Raw genomic sequence first — 11,983 nt, 5'->3', positions numbered from 1 at the left:
TTATCTTAGCAGTTAAAAAAGAGGTTTTATCTAGCTAGGTAGAGGCGTTCGCGCTAACCATAATTACACTTATAGCGGCGAGTTTTATTAACAATTTTAAGCCACCTAGGCAGTCTACTTAGGCGAATTCCGCTAGTACCTACCGTTTTAAGGGGGGTACTGGTAGAACACCAACATAACTAGGTTAATCGATCCTGCCCTCTATAATATTTTTAACCTATTTTTACTATCCTAGAATCTAATTTAACACCAACTATTTAATAACGCTCCTTTCTTGCTAAACAAACCCCTTTTACTAGGTGGAAAGCACCCCTACCTTAACGTTTAGAAGAGGCGCTTACATCCTAAAAATTACGCCTAGGTAGAGTTAACCTAGCTAAAAAAGTTATCAAATATGCCCTAAGGCGCATAACTTGCACATAATATGCATGCTATGCTATTTATGTTATCTCTAGTAGAATTAAATATAAACATTATTAGGAATACTTTTAATTACTATAAACTGTTATTTTATTAGTCTTACTTTATTTAGAGATTATTACATATATCTACCTTCAAATCTTATTAAAAGGGTATTAATACTATGCCTCGCCTAAGAAAACGACCCTACGCGTCTTTATATAGACCTTTAAAAGCCAGCGACCAAATATTCGCAACCTAATAAGAAGGTATTTTTAAAAAAGCTTCTGTTTTTGCTTAACTGGTGCCTAGAATAAGAGTTACTATCTTTATAGAGAGGAACTAGGAAATCTTTACGTTTTAATTTAATAAGAACTTAACTTCTTAGCCTCCCTCTATAGAAGAGATTATAAGCACTATCCTTATTTACCGTCTCTATACGCTTATATAGAGTAGTAAAGGGGAAGTAACCCAATTAATAAATTTCCCTACTATTATTAAAGTGCCGCTAAAGCACGCTTATAGGGGGATAAAACTCCCCTATCTAGCCAAAGCTCCCTAAAACATCTTCTATTTTTAAGTAAGGTCTACTATAATCTAAATATTAGGGTCAAAAGCAAGCCTATTTACTCATCACCTATTAGAAGCATTAATTAATTAGAACAGTTTTTATCTATTTACTATAATAGAATAGAGTCTATAGACCGCCACAGTAAAGCGTTACCCCCTATTAGTAATTAGGCATTACCTAACTATAATAATATAGGTAACTATAACTCTCCCGCCCCTTTAAGTGAGATTTTTTATACACTATATAAGGATTCCTATTAATAACCTTACTACTATAGTTAAAGCCTAAGCCGGAACTCAACCAACTATATAATTCTCCCTCTTCTTACAGCACCTATATTTGGCGCTTTGCCTTTAAAGAGATTGTTAGAATAATTTAGGGAATTTAGGTTATATTATATATAATACCTAGTAAATTATATATAAGGATAGGGAGCCTTTATATCGTTAGAATCTGGTACCTGGCCTTTTAAATATTTTTACTATAGCGCAAGCAATTAAATATTTAATTTAAATATTTAATTTATTATTAGGATTATATAAATAATAAACCTCTTCCCTTAATTAAACCTTAAATAGCGTATATAGCGCTAGCTAAAGTGATATTTTAGGGAGGCGCTTTATTTCTATAGAAGGCATCAGCTAAAGTAACATTTTAAGAAGACGCTCTATTTCTATTGAAATAGTTATAGGCATATACTAAAGTAAGGGCATCTCCTATTGTATAGACCTCCCATTAAAATAGAGTTGCCTCTTTAAGAGTAATATGTCCTTAAATCTATTATATAATCGTTTTCTCCCTAACTTAAACCTTCTAAAAAGCCCAGTGTTGCTATCTACAGTAAATATACTCCTATATTGGTTTATAAAAGTATTAATATCTTCTTTAGTGCCTATATAGTAATGCCCGTGTCTTTTATATACCTCTAAAAGATATTTAGGGTTATAAGACGTTATGACGGTAAGGTTAAGAACTAGAAACTTTATTATTCTCTAAAATATCTTTTTATATTGCGCTACCTACTTAGTTAAAAAGGATCTAAAGCCCTTAAGCGCCTAAGTTGGCTTATATACGAACTCCACTCTTTAAAAGCTACTATTCTTATTTAATTAAATTATAATAATCCGAAGGTTACTAGATATATCTACTTTAGTAATAAAGCCTAAATCTAGCTCCTTTTTATACTCCTTAAGCTCTTTTAATTTTTAAAAACCTTAGTTAATAAGGTTATCTTTAAGTTATATATTATATTTAAGGCCCATAATCTTTATCTTCGCCGCGGAAAATATATATTCTACTTAGCCTTAATATACCGCTATGCTTTAATTGGCCCAGTTCCATAATTTATATTATTAGCGTTTATGCTTAGTTTCTGCTATCTGTTTTAACTGCTTTTATTAATGCTTATACCTTTTTTCTAACGATTTAAGGACCTAAAGATGCTTAGATTGGGCTTATATTATTAGCTAATCCACTACCTCTTAAACTGCTTTTTCCTTTTAAGACTTAGCTAACTCTAATGCTTAATATAGTCTTTCCTCTTTTTACCGTTGGTGCACTTACTCTAATAACTTAAGAGCTTTTAGATGCTTAGATTAGGCCTATAATTTTAGCTAATCTACCACCTCTTAAACTGCTTTTTCCTTTTTAGACTCGGCTAACTCTAATACTTAACGCAGTCTTTTATTTTCTTACTATTAACGCACTTACTCTAATAACTTAAGAGCTTTTAAATGCTTAGATTAGGCCTATAATACTACCTCTTAAACTACTTTTTCCTTCTTAGGCCTAGCTAATTGTAGTATATAACGTAAGTTATTATTTTCTTCCGTAACTTATTTTGTCTCTATCTATATTACCTTTAGATATTAGGTTAGAGTAGCAGTTTTATTCTTTAAAGTATTAAATACTTCTATTAACTCTATACTTTTTTCTTTTATTTTAATTCTTACCTTCTCTATATATTATTGGAGCGCTTTATAATCTCTTTTTTTTATTTGCAACTTGTTTCGTATTTCTTCTTAAATATCCTTTAATTTTTTTAGGCTATTATTTAGCTCCAAGACTATAGCTGTCTGGGCCTCTAGATTATGTTATAATTACTTAATTTAGGCATCCTTCTTATCGCCTTCTATAGAGTCCTGTTAATATTTATTTTCTACTATTATACTTTAAAGATATTTCTTCTTAGCTACGGCCGCATTAAGTGTTAACTGCTATTACATAAACTGGGATTTTAGCCTCTTTTTAGAAATCTTAAATAATATACTTTAAGCTGTTATCTCTTCTAGCTTATTACTAACTAGAGAGTACTCTTTCTTAAGATCCCTAATTTGAGATTTTGCCTTCGCTAATTAATTCTCTGTTATTATAAAAGTAGAAGCTATTAACTTCCTAATAGTTTTTAAACTTATTTCACTATCTTCTAACCCTTTAATTTATAAATTTAATTGGTTTATTTTAATTTGCAGTTCTTTAACTAAGTGGTAATAGGTATAGTTATGCGCATTAGTAGGACTCTGCATTAATGTAGTATTTTAGATTAATAGTGACCGAGTTTCTAAGGTAAAATATATATCCTTCTCTTAATTAGTTAAGTTTATATATAAAAAAGGGGGTTGGATATACCTTAAATGACTTAAATCCGAAAAAGGTTATAAAGAAGTCACGTTTTATAAAAAAGGGTATAATGTTAGCACTAGGACAAACCTTACTCCTATAAATATATAGGATAAAAAGGCAATCGTTATCCTTCTTATAATTATTATTAAAGGGCCTTTCACACCTTCTATTAGTGGGGAGGGGTTTAGAACTAGTAAAGTGTAGTAATTAAATACAGTTATTCTGATTTTCTAACTGCTTAAAAACCGAGGCAATAGCCGTAACTTTTCGCTTATTTATAGACTTTAATCAAGGATTAGCTTTTTATAATAGTTGGATAGTAAGTTCTCTTTTAGGATCTTATAACTTAAGCGTAAGAGCTATAGGAGTCCAAAAGCCTTAAGTAATAGATAGATAGCCGAGGTTTTAATATAGAGCCAGACTTAGCTCTCTAATAGTAGGCTTTTCTTTTTTAATTTCTTTTTAGGGAGCATATTAAGTTATATATAGGAAATCACAAAGACAAAACGCCTATAATAGTGTATAGCGAAGCTATCGGTCTTCTATAAATCCACGCTTTAAGCAGTACTACTAGCTCGTCTCCAAAAACGGTATAATTAAGTTTTTAGGATAATAATAGTAAGCTTTAAAGCTCTGACGAATTATTCGTTTTATTTTGTTGCTAATTAAATGCTTTAATATAATATAATAAGGTTCTAGGTATTTAAGGTTCTTAAAAAAGGTTCTTAATAAAGGAATTAAATAATCTACTAAAGAAATGTTCTGTAAAATAAGGTCTNTTATTAACTNGTCTAAAATAGCTAGNAAAATCTTCCNNGACTCTATTAGCGNNGTAATACNATNTATATTAGCTTTTAAGATAGCTAGTATAAGTAGTTNTAGATTCCGAACNGTGTCTATATNTACTNCTAATAGGGGTAAATCTATATTACTATAGCTAATAATCTTCTTCTAAATTTTAGAGATATGGTTAAGTCTATAAAGCAGTTCCTAGTTTATTTAGCTAGCACTCTCTATAAGTAAGTAAAGAATAATATACCTTATTATACTTAAGCGTTAAGAATCTATATAGCGCTCCAATCTAAATTAGTTTCTATAGGCCTTATATTTCTACTAGGGCATCAAATACTGTTATAAAGTGGGAATTCTTAAGAAGTTGTCTTAGATTATTTGGCTTAGACCTATCTAATAGGGCCTACTATCTATTTTCTAATTTCGTGTCATTCTTGAGATAATAATATCGTATTTTACGAAACACTTCCCCATCTAACGGTTTCTGTTTATTTAAATATTCTTCAATCATCCTTATAAGGACTATTTATAGGAGATCTATAATAGATTCTTAGCTAGAATAGCAAGATACTTAAGTAAACGCGCTCACCTTTAGAGAAGAGCCTTACTATTTACCACTGGTTATTATCGTCTAAAAATTCTTTAGTAGCTTTAATACGATATAAGCCTCTAAGGTAGTCTATACTCCTTAAGCTAATAAATAGTATTAAGTTACCCTTTTAAAGTTAACGAAAACGTTATTTATTAAGACCTAAAAAGGCTAGTAACGAGATAAGGGCCGCATTATCTATAACAGCATTAATGAAATTTTCTTTTTCTAGCCTTTTATAACCTACTCTTTTAAATATATTTCTAAGGCGGCGGACATTCTTTTTGGATGGTAACCGATATTTTTTACGCATAAGAGGATGGTCGAAATTAAGTGCCCTAAGTTTTATTTTCGCTATACCTAGGTAGTTCTGCGCCTTAAGTATAGACAGCTTAGAGTTATCTATAGTTGTAGGAAGAGCTATTGCTTATACTAAGACCTTAACACTAATATAGGAGACTTAAAGCTCTTTTATAAGAAATATTAGTTAGAACCAAATATTAAAATAAAAAATTTAATTTAGTATTTTAATTATACCATCTTATAGACTATAAAGCTGTATTAGGCGGTATAAAGCAGAATTAAATTTTTAGGAAACTGTAAATATTTAAATATATATATATAAATAAATGTTTAAAGGATTCCCTAAGCTCCACTCCTTTGCCTTATCCGCTTTTATTAATAGCGAAAATTCCTTAAATAACTGTTAATTTTAAAAGCAAAGGTACTATTACCGAGTACCGACAAGCTTTTAAGTCCTTAATACTAAAAGAGAGCCAGTATTAGAGCCTATTATTTATTACGCTAGTTAGTAAAAAAACAAAGTCTGTAATTCTATAACACCTACTAGGAGATACTATAGATGGAAAATTTCTAGCCAATGCGTATAATTAAATTTACCTTTAGGAAGACCCTAAAACCCATAAAGATACCTTACTAATCCTTTTTATTGATTGTGAACTTTAAAACTATTTTTTATCACAGTTGCTTCTTTCCTATAGTAGTGGGGAGATGGTAACAAGAAAAATCTCTTGGTAGCAGCCTTTAAAATGTCGTAAAATGCTTAGCTCGTTATTATATAATTAAGTACTCTTACCTTTCTCTAACGTAGTTTACTATTTTGTTATAGATCTAGGCGGACTAAGGGAGGTATCTAAGCTTATAGCTTAGTAAGCTATTAAATCTCCAAGTTCCGATCTCCCTATACTCCCCTGTATTCTACTAGTATTTAACACATCCTTACCAACCTTTAATAAAAATATTACTAAATTAAAGTCTCTAGTTTTAATAACCGAAATAATACAGAACTTTAAGCAATATAGTAAAGCTAAAGACGTAAATATAGATCTAAAGGCTTATTTTTATAGTATCTATATCCTTAGATTAAATTCGTCTATAAGCCTAGCGAAACGTTCATACGCGTTCCGAAAGCGAATTCTTTTTATATTAAAAGAAGTACGCGTCTTACGCCAATTCACTTAAGTTAAATTCCGTTTTGAGCATTTTAAGGCTTTATTAAGCTTGGCTTTAGAGCACTTCTACTCTACTATTACCGCCCTATTTTTATTTGTCTAAGCAGTATAACCTTATAGCTTCTCAAATAAGGGGTTCTTAGCGTACCTTAAAGATCTTATTAAGCACATGCCGTCTTAGGCATGGCTATAGCACTTTATTACCCCATTAGTAGTATTAGCGTTAATTCTGTTAAGCTATCCCCCGGGTTCTTATTATATAACCCCCGCCCTAAATCTAGCTAACTAACTAATACTAATTATAGACTTTCTTCCTACTTTTATCTTCTTAAAGCATTTCTTAAACGCTTATATCTCTACAATATAGGACTATACTATAAATACGAGTATCTATATAAAATTTTTATTAGCGGTTCTAGATAATTTCTAATCTATATTCTAAACACTTTAATTAAACTCTTTATTAACCGCATCCTAGATTTACACGTAAAACATTATAAGGCTTTAGCCCTAAGTAGTAGAGTTTAGAAGCTATAAGTCTTGCTTCTATTATCTAATATAAATGCCTAAAAAGGTATTAGACTGCGGTTATATACTCTATAATATATACATTAAAATATATAGAAGACGATTATCCTTAACAAAATACAGCTATTATCTTTTATCTTGTGTTCTCTATGCCTCACCTTATAGAGCGTCTAATTTTCAATTTATGCCACCTAATGCTAGTATCCGTATTTTAAGTATAGACGGCGGAGGTATAAGGGAAGTTATATCTTTTATCTTTCTAATATATATTAAGCAGGCACTATCTAACTTTAGATGTTCACTGCGAGAACATTTTAACCTTATCTATGGCACTTCTGCGGGTACGTAAAAATAAAATATTATTAATAAGAACTTAAGTTAATCTGGTATTTAGGTGGGATAACTACTATAGAGATAGGTTTCTTAGGGTGGAGCGCAGCTAAGTCGTTATAGAGATTTAAGGATGTAGTAAGTAAGACCTTTAAGCGGCAAAAATTTAGATTTACTTTACTTACTAGGTTATAAAAGATAATGCTAAGCTACGCTTAAGATAGCTAGTACAGCCTTACTGCTATCGAATTAGGCTTTAAGGCCGCTTTTAGATCCTATTTAAAGATATTTAATCCACTAATAAATAATACTAGAGTTATAGTAACAACGATAACTGCCAAGAAGTTATAGCCTTATTTATTTTGCAATTATAATAGGGGCAAGCGACCTAAGGAGATTAGTAAGTAAAGTACTTTTTTAATTCAATGTAGTAGCGTCCTAATTATATAGGGTATAGTTTAATCTGGGCTAATTATTTATAGTATAATATATCTATTAGTGAAGCGTACGTTTAGTTTAGGGGATGCTTAGAATTAAGCTAATGCATTTTAGGGCATGTTATACTTCTGCCATACCCTAGTTAGCTAATCTGTTATATATCCTATAATTTAATACTAAATTAGAAAGGTTCTTTAAACCTAAAGTAGTAAAAAACTTTAGTACTTTTCAGGATAGGGGCCTTTAAAATAATAATCTAATTATTATTACCGGATTGGAAAGTCTATTCCTATAGCCTAAAAAGGGCAAGCCTAACTTTGCTTTTTCGTTAGGGACCAGTACAACCTCTATACTAATAGCTGCTAGCACTTAATCCCTAGTCACAGATCGATTTTACCTAAAACTCTTTAAAAGTTTTATGCGGAGTCTAGACAGCAAGGAAGCTTAGAAGAGGTTTATTTATACTATCCTAGTACAGTACCGCAGCAGATATTATCGTCTTAATCTTTATCTCTAAGGACCTAAACCTCTACTTAATAACCTATCTACGGTAGGAGAATTAAAAAGCCAAACTACGGAATATATAAAATTAAGTTTTACAATTCCTACTATTATGGACTTAATATACGCTGCAATGTTCTACTTTAAGCTCGAATATCTCCCTTAGTATATTAACGGCCGTTATAAGTGCGTTGGTTATATATTTTGCCGACTTAATCTCCCTCTTAGTAGGCGTTAATACTTATACTCTTAGCTTATTACTCTATTATCTTAGTTCCTTATTTATGGTTATCTAATGGCTTATATATTAAAAGTACTAAAGGGTTATCCCCTATTTAAACAACGCGTGCAATTTGTGGTTAATACCTTAAGTAAAAGTATTACGATTTCTATTAGAGGGATCACAAGCATGCCTAGGTTAATAAGCGGATTTCCTATATATCTTAAAGATCTAATTAATTTACAGCAACTTTACGCTCTATTCAGCCGGGCAGATCACTTAATACTTAAAAAGCCTCTTCCTTTTATTCCAGCAAAGCGAAAAATAGATAAACTATAGTAATTTATTTATTCTAGCAAGGCAATTACTAAGTTGCTTGCTATATAATATTTTATACGCGTACTAGTAAAGCCTTAGCTACCAGGCGGCCAGAAGCGAAATTATCCTATAAACTATATTAGAGTATAGTAGCAAGTGTTCTGCTTAATTTAGATATCTAGCTTCCTCTAGAGTTAAAGTTTAAGTTATTAGCATTTAAATTATAGGAATTAGTTTCTTAGAATTATCTAGAAGGCGCCAAACTAACTAGGCGCTTAATACTTAGCTAACTATACTTCTAGTCTAAAACGGTATTAAAATAACTCGATTTAAAAACAAGTTTCCTATTTTTAGCCTATAGCCTGCTTCGACAGTTACTTATTAGCTCTTACTCTTATTAGTTATAACTTTAATTTAATTACTAACCCCCACTAGTCGCCTTTTATGCTTATAATACATCTTATAATATATATTTAATAAAAATATGCCTCTACTAACTTATATAGTTCTTATATATAATACAATTGCCGTTAAAAATCTTAAGTTAGTATTATTGCTATAAAGTCCTATTTACAAAGTTAACCTAAAATTAGCCTTTATTAACAACCTAGGCAAGACCTATTAAAATTATTAAGCGCCTAAAATAGCAAAATATATAACAATAAGGCCATAAGATGCTTTAAGTATAATAGGCTATAGCCTATAAAGAGGGTAAAGGATTTCTAACGTAATAGCGGAAAAGAATTCTATCTTATTAAGTGGGAGCCTAGTATAATTAAGTTTCGCTAGCTTGTAGAGAGGTGCTCTAGGGAGTTACTTAAAGATATAGCCAAGTTATATAATCCTATAATTCTAAATAACGGACTATACCGCAACCCTTGCGATATTGTATTTTAAAAAATAAACTAGTTTAATACCTAGGTTTTAGTTTCTGAGTTAGAAGGGGCAGGTAAATTAATTTATAATTATTGGATGGGAATTGGCGGTATTAGGTAAGTTTTTATACCGATAGTACTTTAATTCTCGGCTTATCTAGTTATAGGTGCCTAGAGACTCGCAGATAATTTAAACGGTGGATTAGGAAATATAAACAGATAGCGGAGATTATAAAATTCACTAGATAATAATCTATAAGTATTAGGTCTATTCTTTTACCTATTTAATCTATTTAGTAATATATATACCCAAAATCTATAGTATTCTTTAATAATTTGGGTAGAATATATACATCTATAGAGCGTAATTAAGTTTTAGCTTATATCGCTAGGTGCTATAAAGGATAAAAGATAAGGGATAAGGGCCTTAATAGTTTTTAATTATTAGTAGAATTAATTTTGGCGGGCTAATATTGTAATATTTCTAAATTTAAGTATGGACAATGTATACTGAGGTAAAAATAATACAATCTTAAATTCGTTAGATCTCCTAAAATACCCTACTTAAAATGTTTCCCATTTACGGCTTAGCTAAAATTTAGCGACCTAAATTTATAGATCTTTCCCATTCTTAGCGCCGTATTATGTCTTATTAGAGGAAGCGCTTTGTTGCGAAACCTATAGGGGTTATATGCTAAGTCAAGATTACTAAAACAGTATTTATTATTTAGAATACTTTCTGTTTTCTTATTTAGATTTCCTACTTTATAAAATTATAATATTAAATCCTAAAACGAATTCCTAAAACGCTAATAATACCCTATATAATAGGCTGCCAGCGCCCACCTAGCCAGTTAAGCTAAACCAGCAATAAGATCCAATCCTATAATAAAGACGTCAATCCTCTCCTTTGTCTGCTTTGCGTTTGCTTTAGCGTAGTTAATCCCCTTTAATTAATCTTTGCTTAGCCTTATAGACCCAATCCCAAAGGCATAAGCAGGTCAAGAGCTTATGTTTTAGTAAGTTATGCCCTTATAAGTCCTATTTTATAACGCTAAATCTCCTTAGGTTGTTAAACTCTTGAAATGCTATATATAAAGCCACGTTAAGTTTTTAGAACTTGACTTTTTTCCTAATTTCGGCCACAGCCCGACCACATAACTGCGCAGGCGATTAGATGGCCTGGCTTAGGATTTCTCTAAGTGCGCTAAATAGAACGGCCGCTATTTAATGGTAAGAATCTCTAACTTATTATTTAGAAGCTATAGCTAACCCTTTAAATTAAGATAATGCGTTAGTGCGGAGGCCACATTATTCGCGCTATTAGAGATTTCTGGCGGAGTAGGCGATTATAAGGCCTTTTAAATGGATAGTAAAAGCGCTTAAGTTATGGTAAATTGTAAAGGAAACTTTACTTAGGTAGAAATACTAGTACTACCTATAATTTACTAGCCTATTAACTCTTTTAAAGAGATTCTAGAGGTGGTGTATTTATAGTATATTAGTAGATTTCCTGGAATTAGTTATAATATAGTTAAATTAGTTTTTAAATTTAATCTTTAAAATAGTTAAAGTAATATTATTCTTTACTCTACTTATAACTAACCTATAGATAGGGGCTAAAATCAACTTTTACTAAACGGACGATTAGGAATAAAAACTCTATTTTATTAAAGAGGGCTCTAGAAGCTCTTTATATATATAAGGTAAATCTAGGCAACTAAGATAAATATTATAGGCAACTAAGATAAAATAGGTAATAGAAACAGATGGTGAGATATAGGGCACTAGGTATTAAAGATAGTAAGATAGTAGTAAGGAAATCCAATTTAGATTAACAATTCCTCTTAAAACGAGTTCTATTTACCCCTATATTATATCTACCTAGACTATAAGGAGTTCTAGAAATACCCCTATATATCTACTATAGCCGTTTAGGTAAATTCCTACGTTATTCGCAATTAGGGGGAAAATAACGGACAATATTGGCGTTAATCGCCAAACTATAGCTCCCGTGTTTGTTGGCTGAGTTAATATAATCTAAGTTGTTAAGTTCTATTTAATTTAAGGGAGAGGGTATGCTATTATAGAGGATAATAGGGCTTAACTTCCTAAAGTAAACCCTAAAGAGTTTTGCATAAATTTCTCCTTAGCTCTACTAGCATTTAAGCTAAATACTATACCAGTATGGTAATGAGATTTCTTAACGGTTTAAGCACAGTAGAACCATTGCGGGACGTGTGTTTTCACCTTATAATTAACCAGGAATTTCCTACTTATATTTACTAGATTAAATTAATTAAAACCTATATTAAACTAACTATTACT

At 30.8% G+C, this 11,983-nt stretch overlaps 1 protein-coding gene across 1 annotated transcript; it reads right to left on the bottom strand.

Annotated features, from left to right (window-relative positions):
• Positions 1-5,121: 5,121 nt before the first annotated feature.
• Positions 5,122-5,340, bottom strand: K441DRAFT_549334 (uncharacterized protein; the record flags this gene model as incomplete). Its single annotated transcript, XM_067642999.1, has 1 exon — positions 5,122-5,340. A coding segment is annotated over one exon (219 nt), but the record flags the coding sequence as incomplete, so codon positions are not given.
• Between the last annotated feature and the right edge of the window lie 6,643 nt (positions 5,341-11,983).

The sequence above is a fragment of the Cenococcum geophilum genome, assembly GCF_001692895.1.
Source record: "Cenococcum geophilum 1.58 unplaced genomic scaffold K441scaffold_11, whole genome shotgun sequence".
Classification (NCBI taxonomy): Eukaryota; Fungi; Ascomycota; class Dothideomycetes; order Gloniales; family Gloniaceae; genus Cenococcum; species Cenococcum geophilum.
The sequence above is the reverse complement of the archived record's forward strand: the minus strand, read 5'-3'. Positions and strand labels throughout refer to the sequence as shown.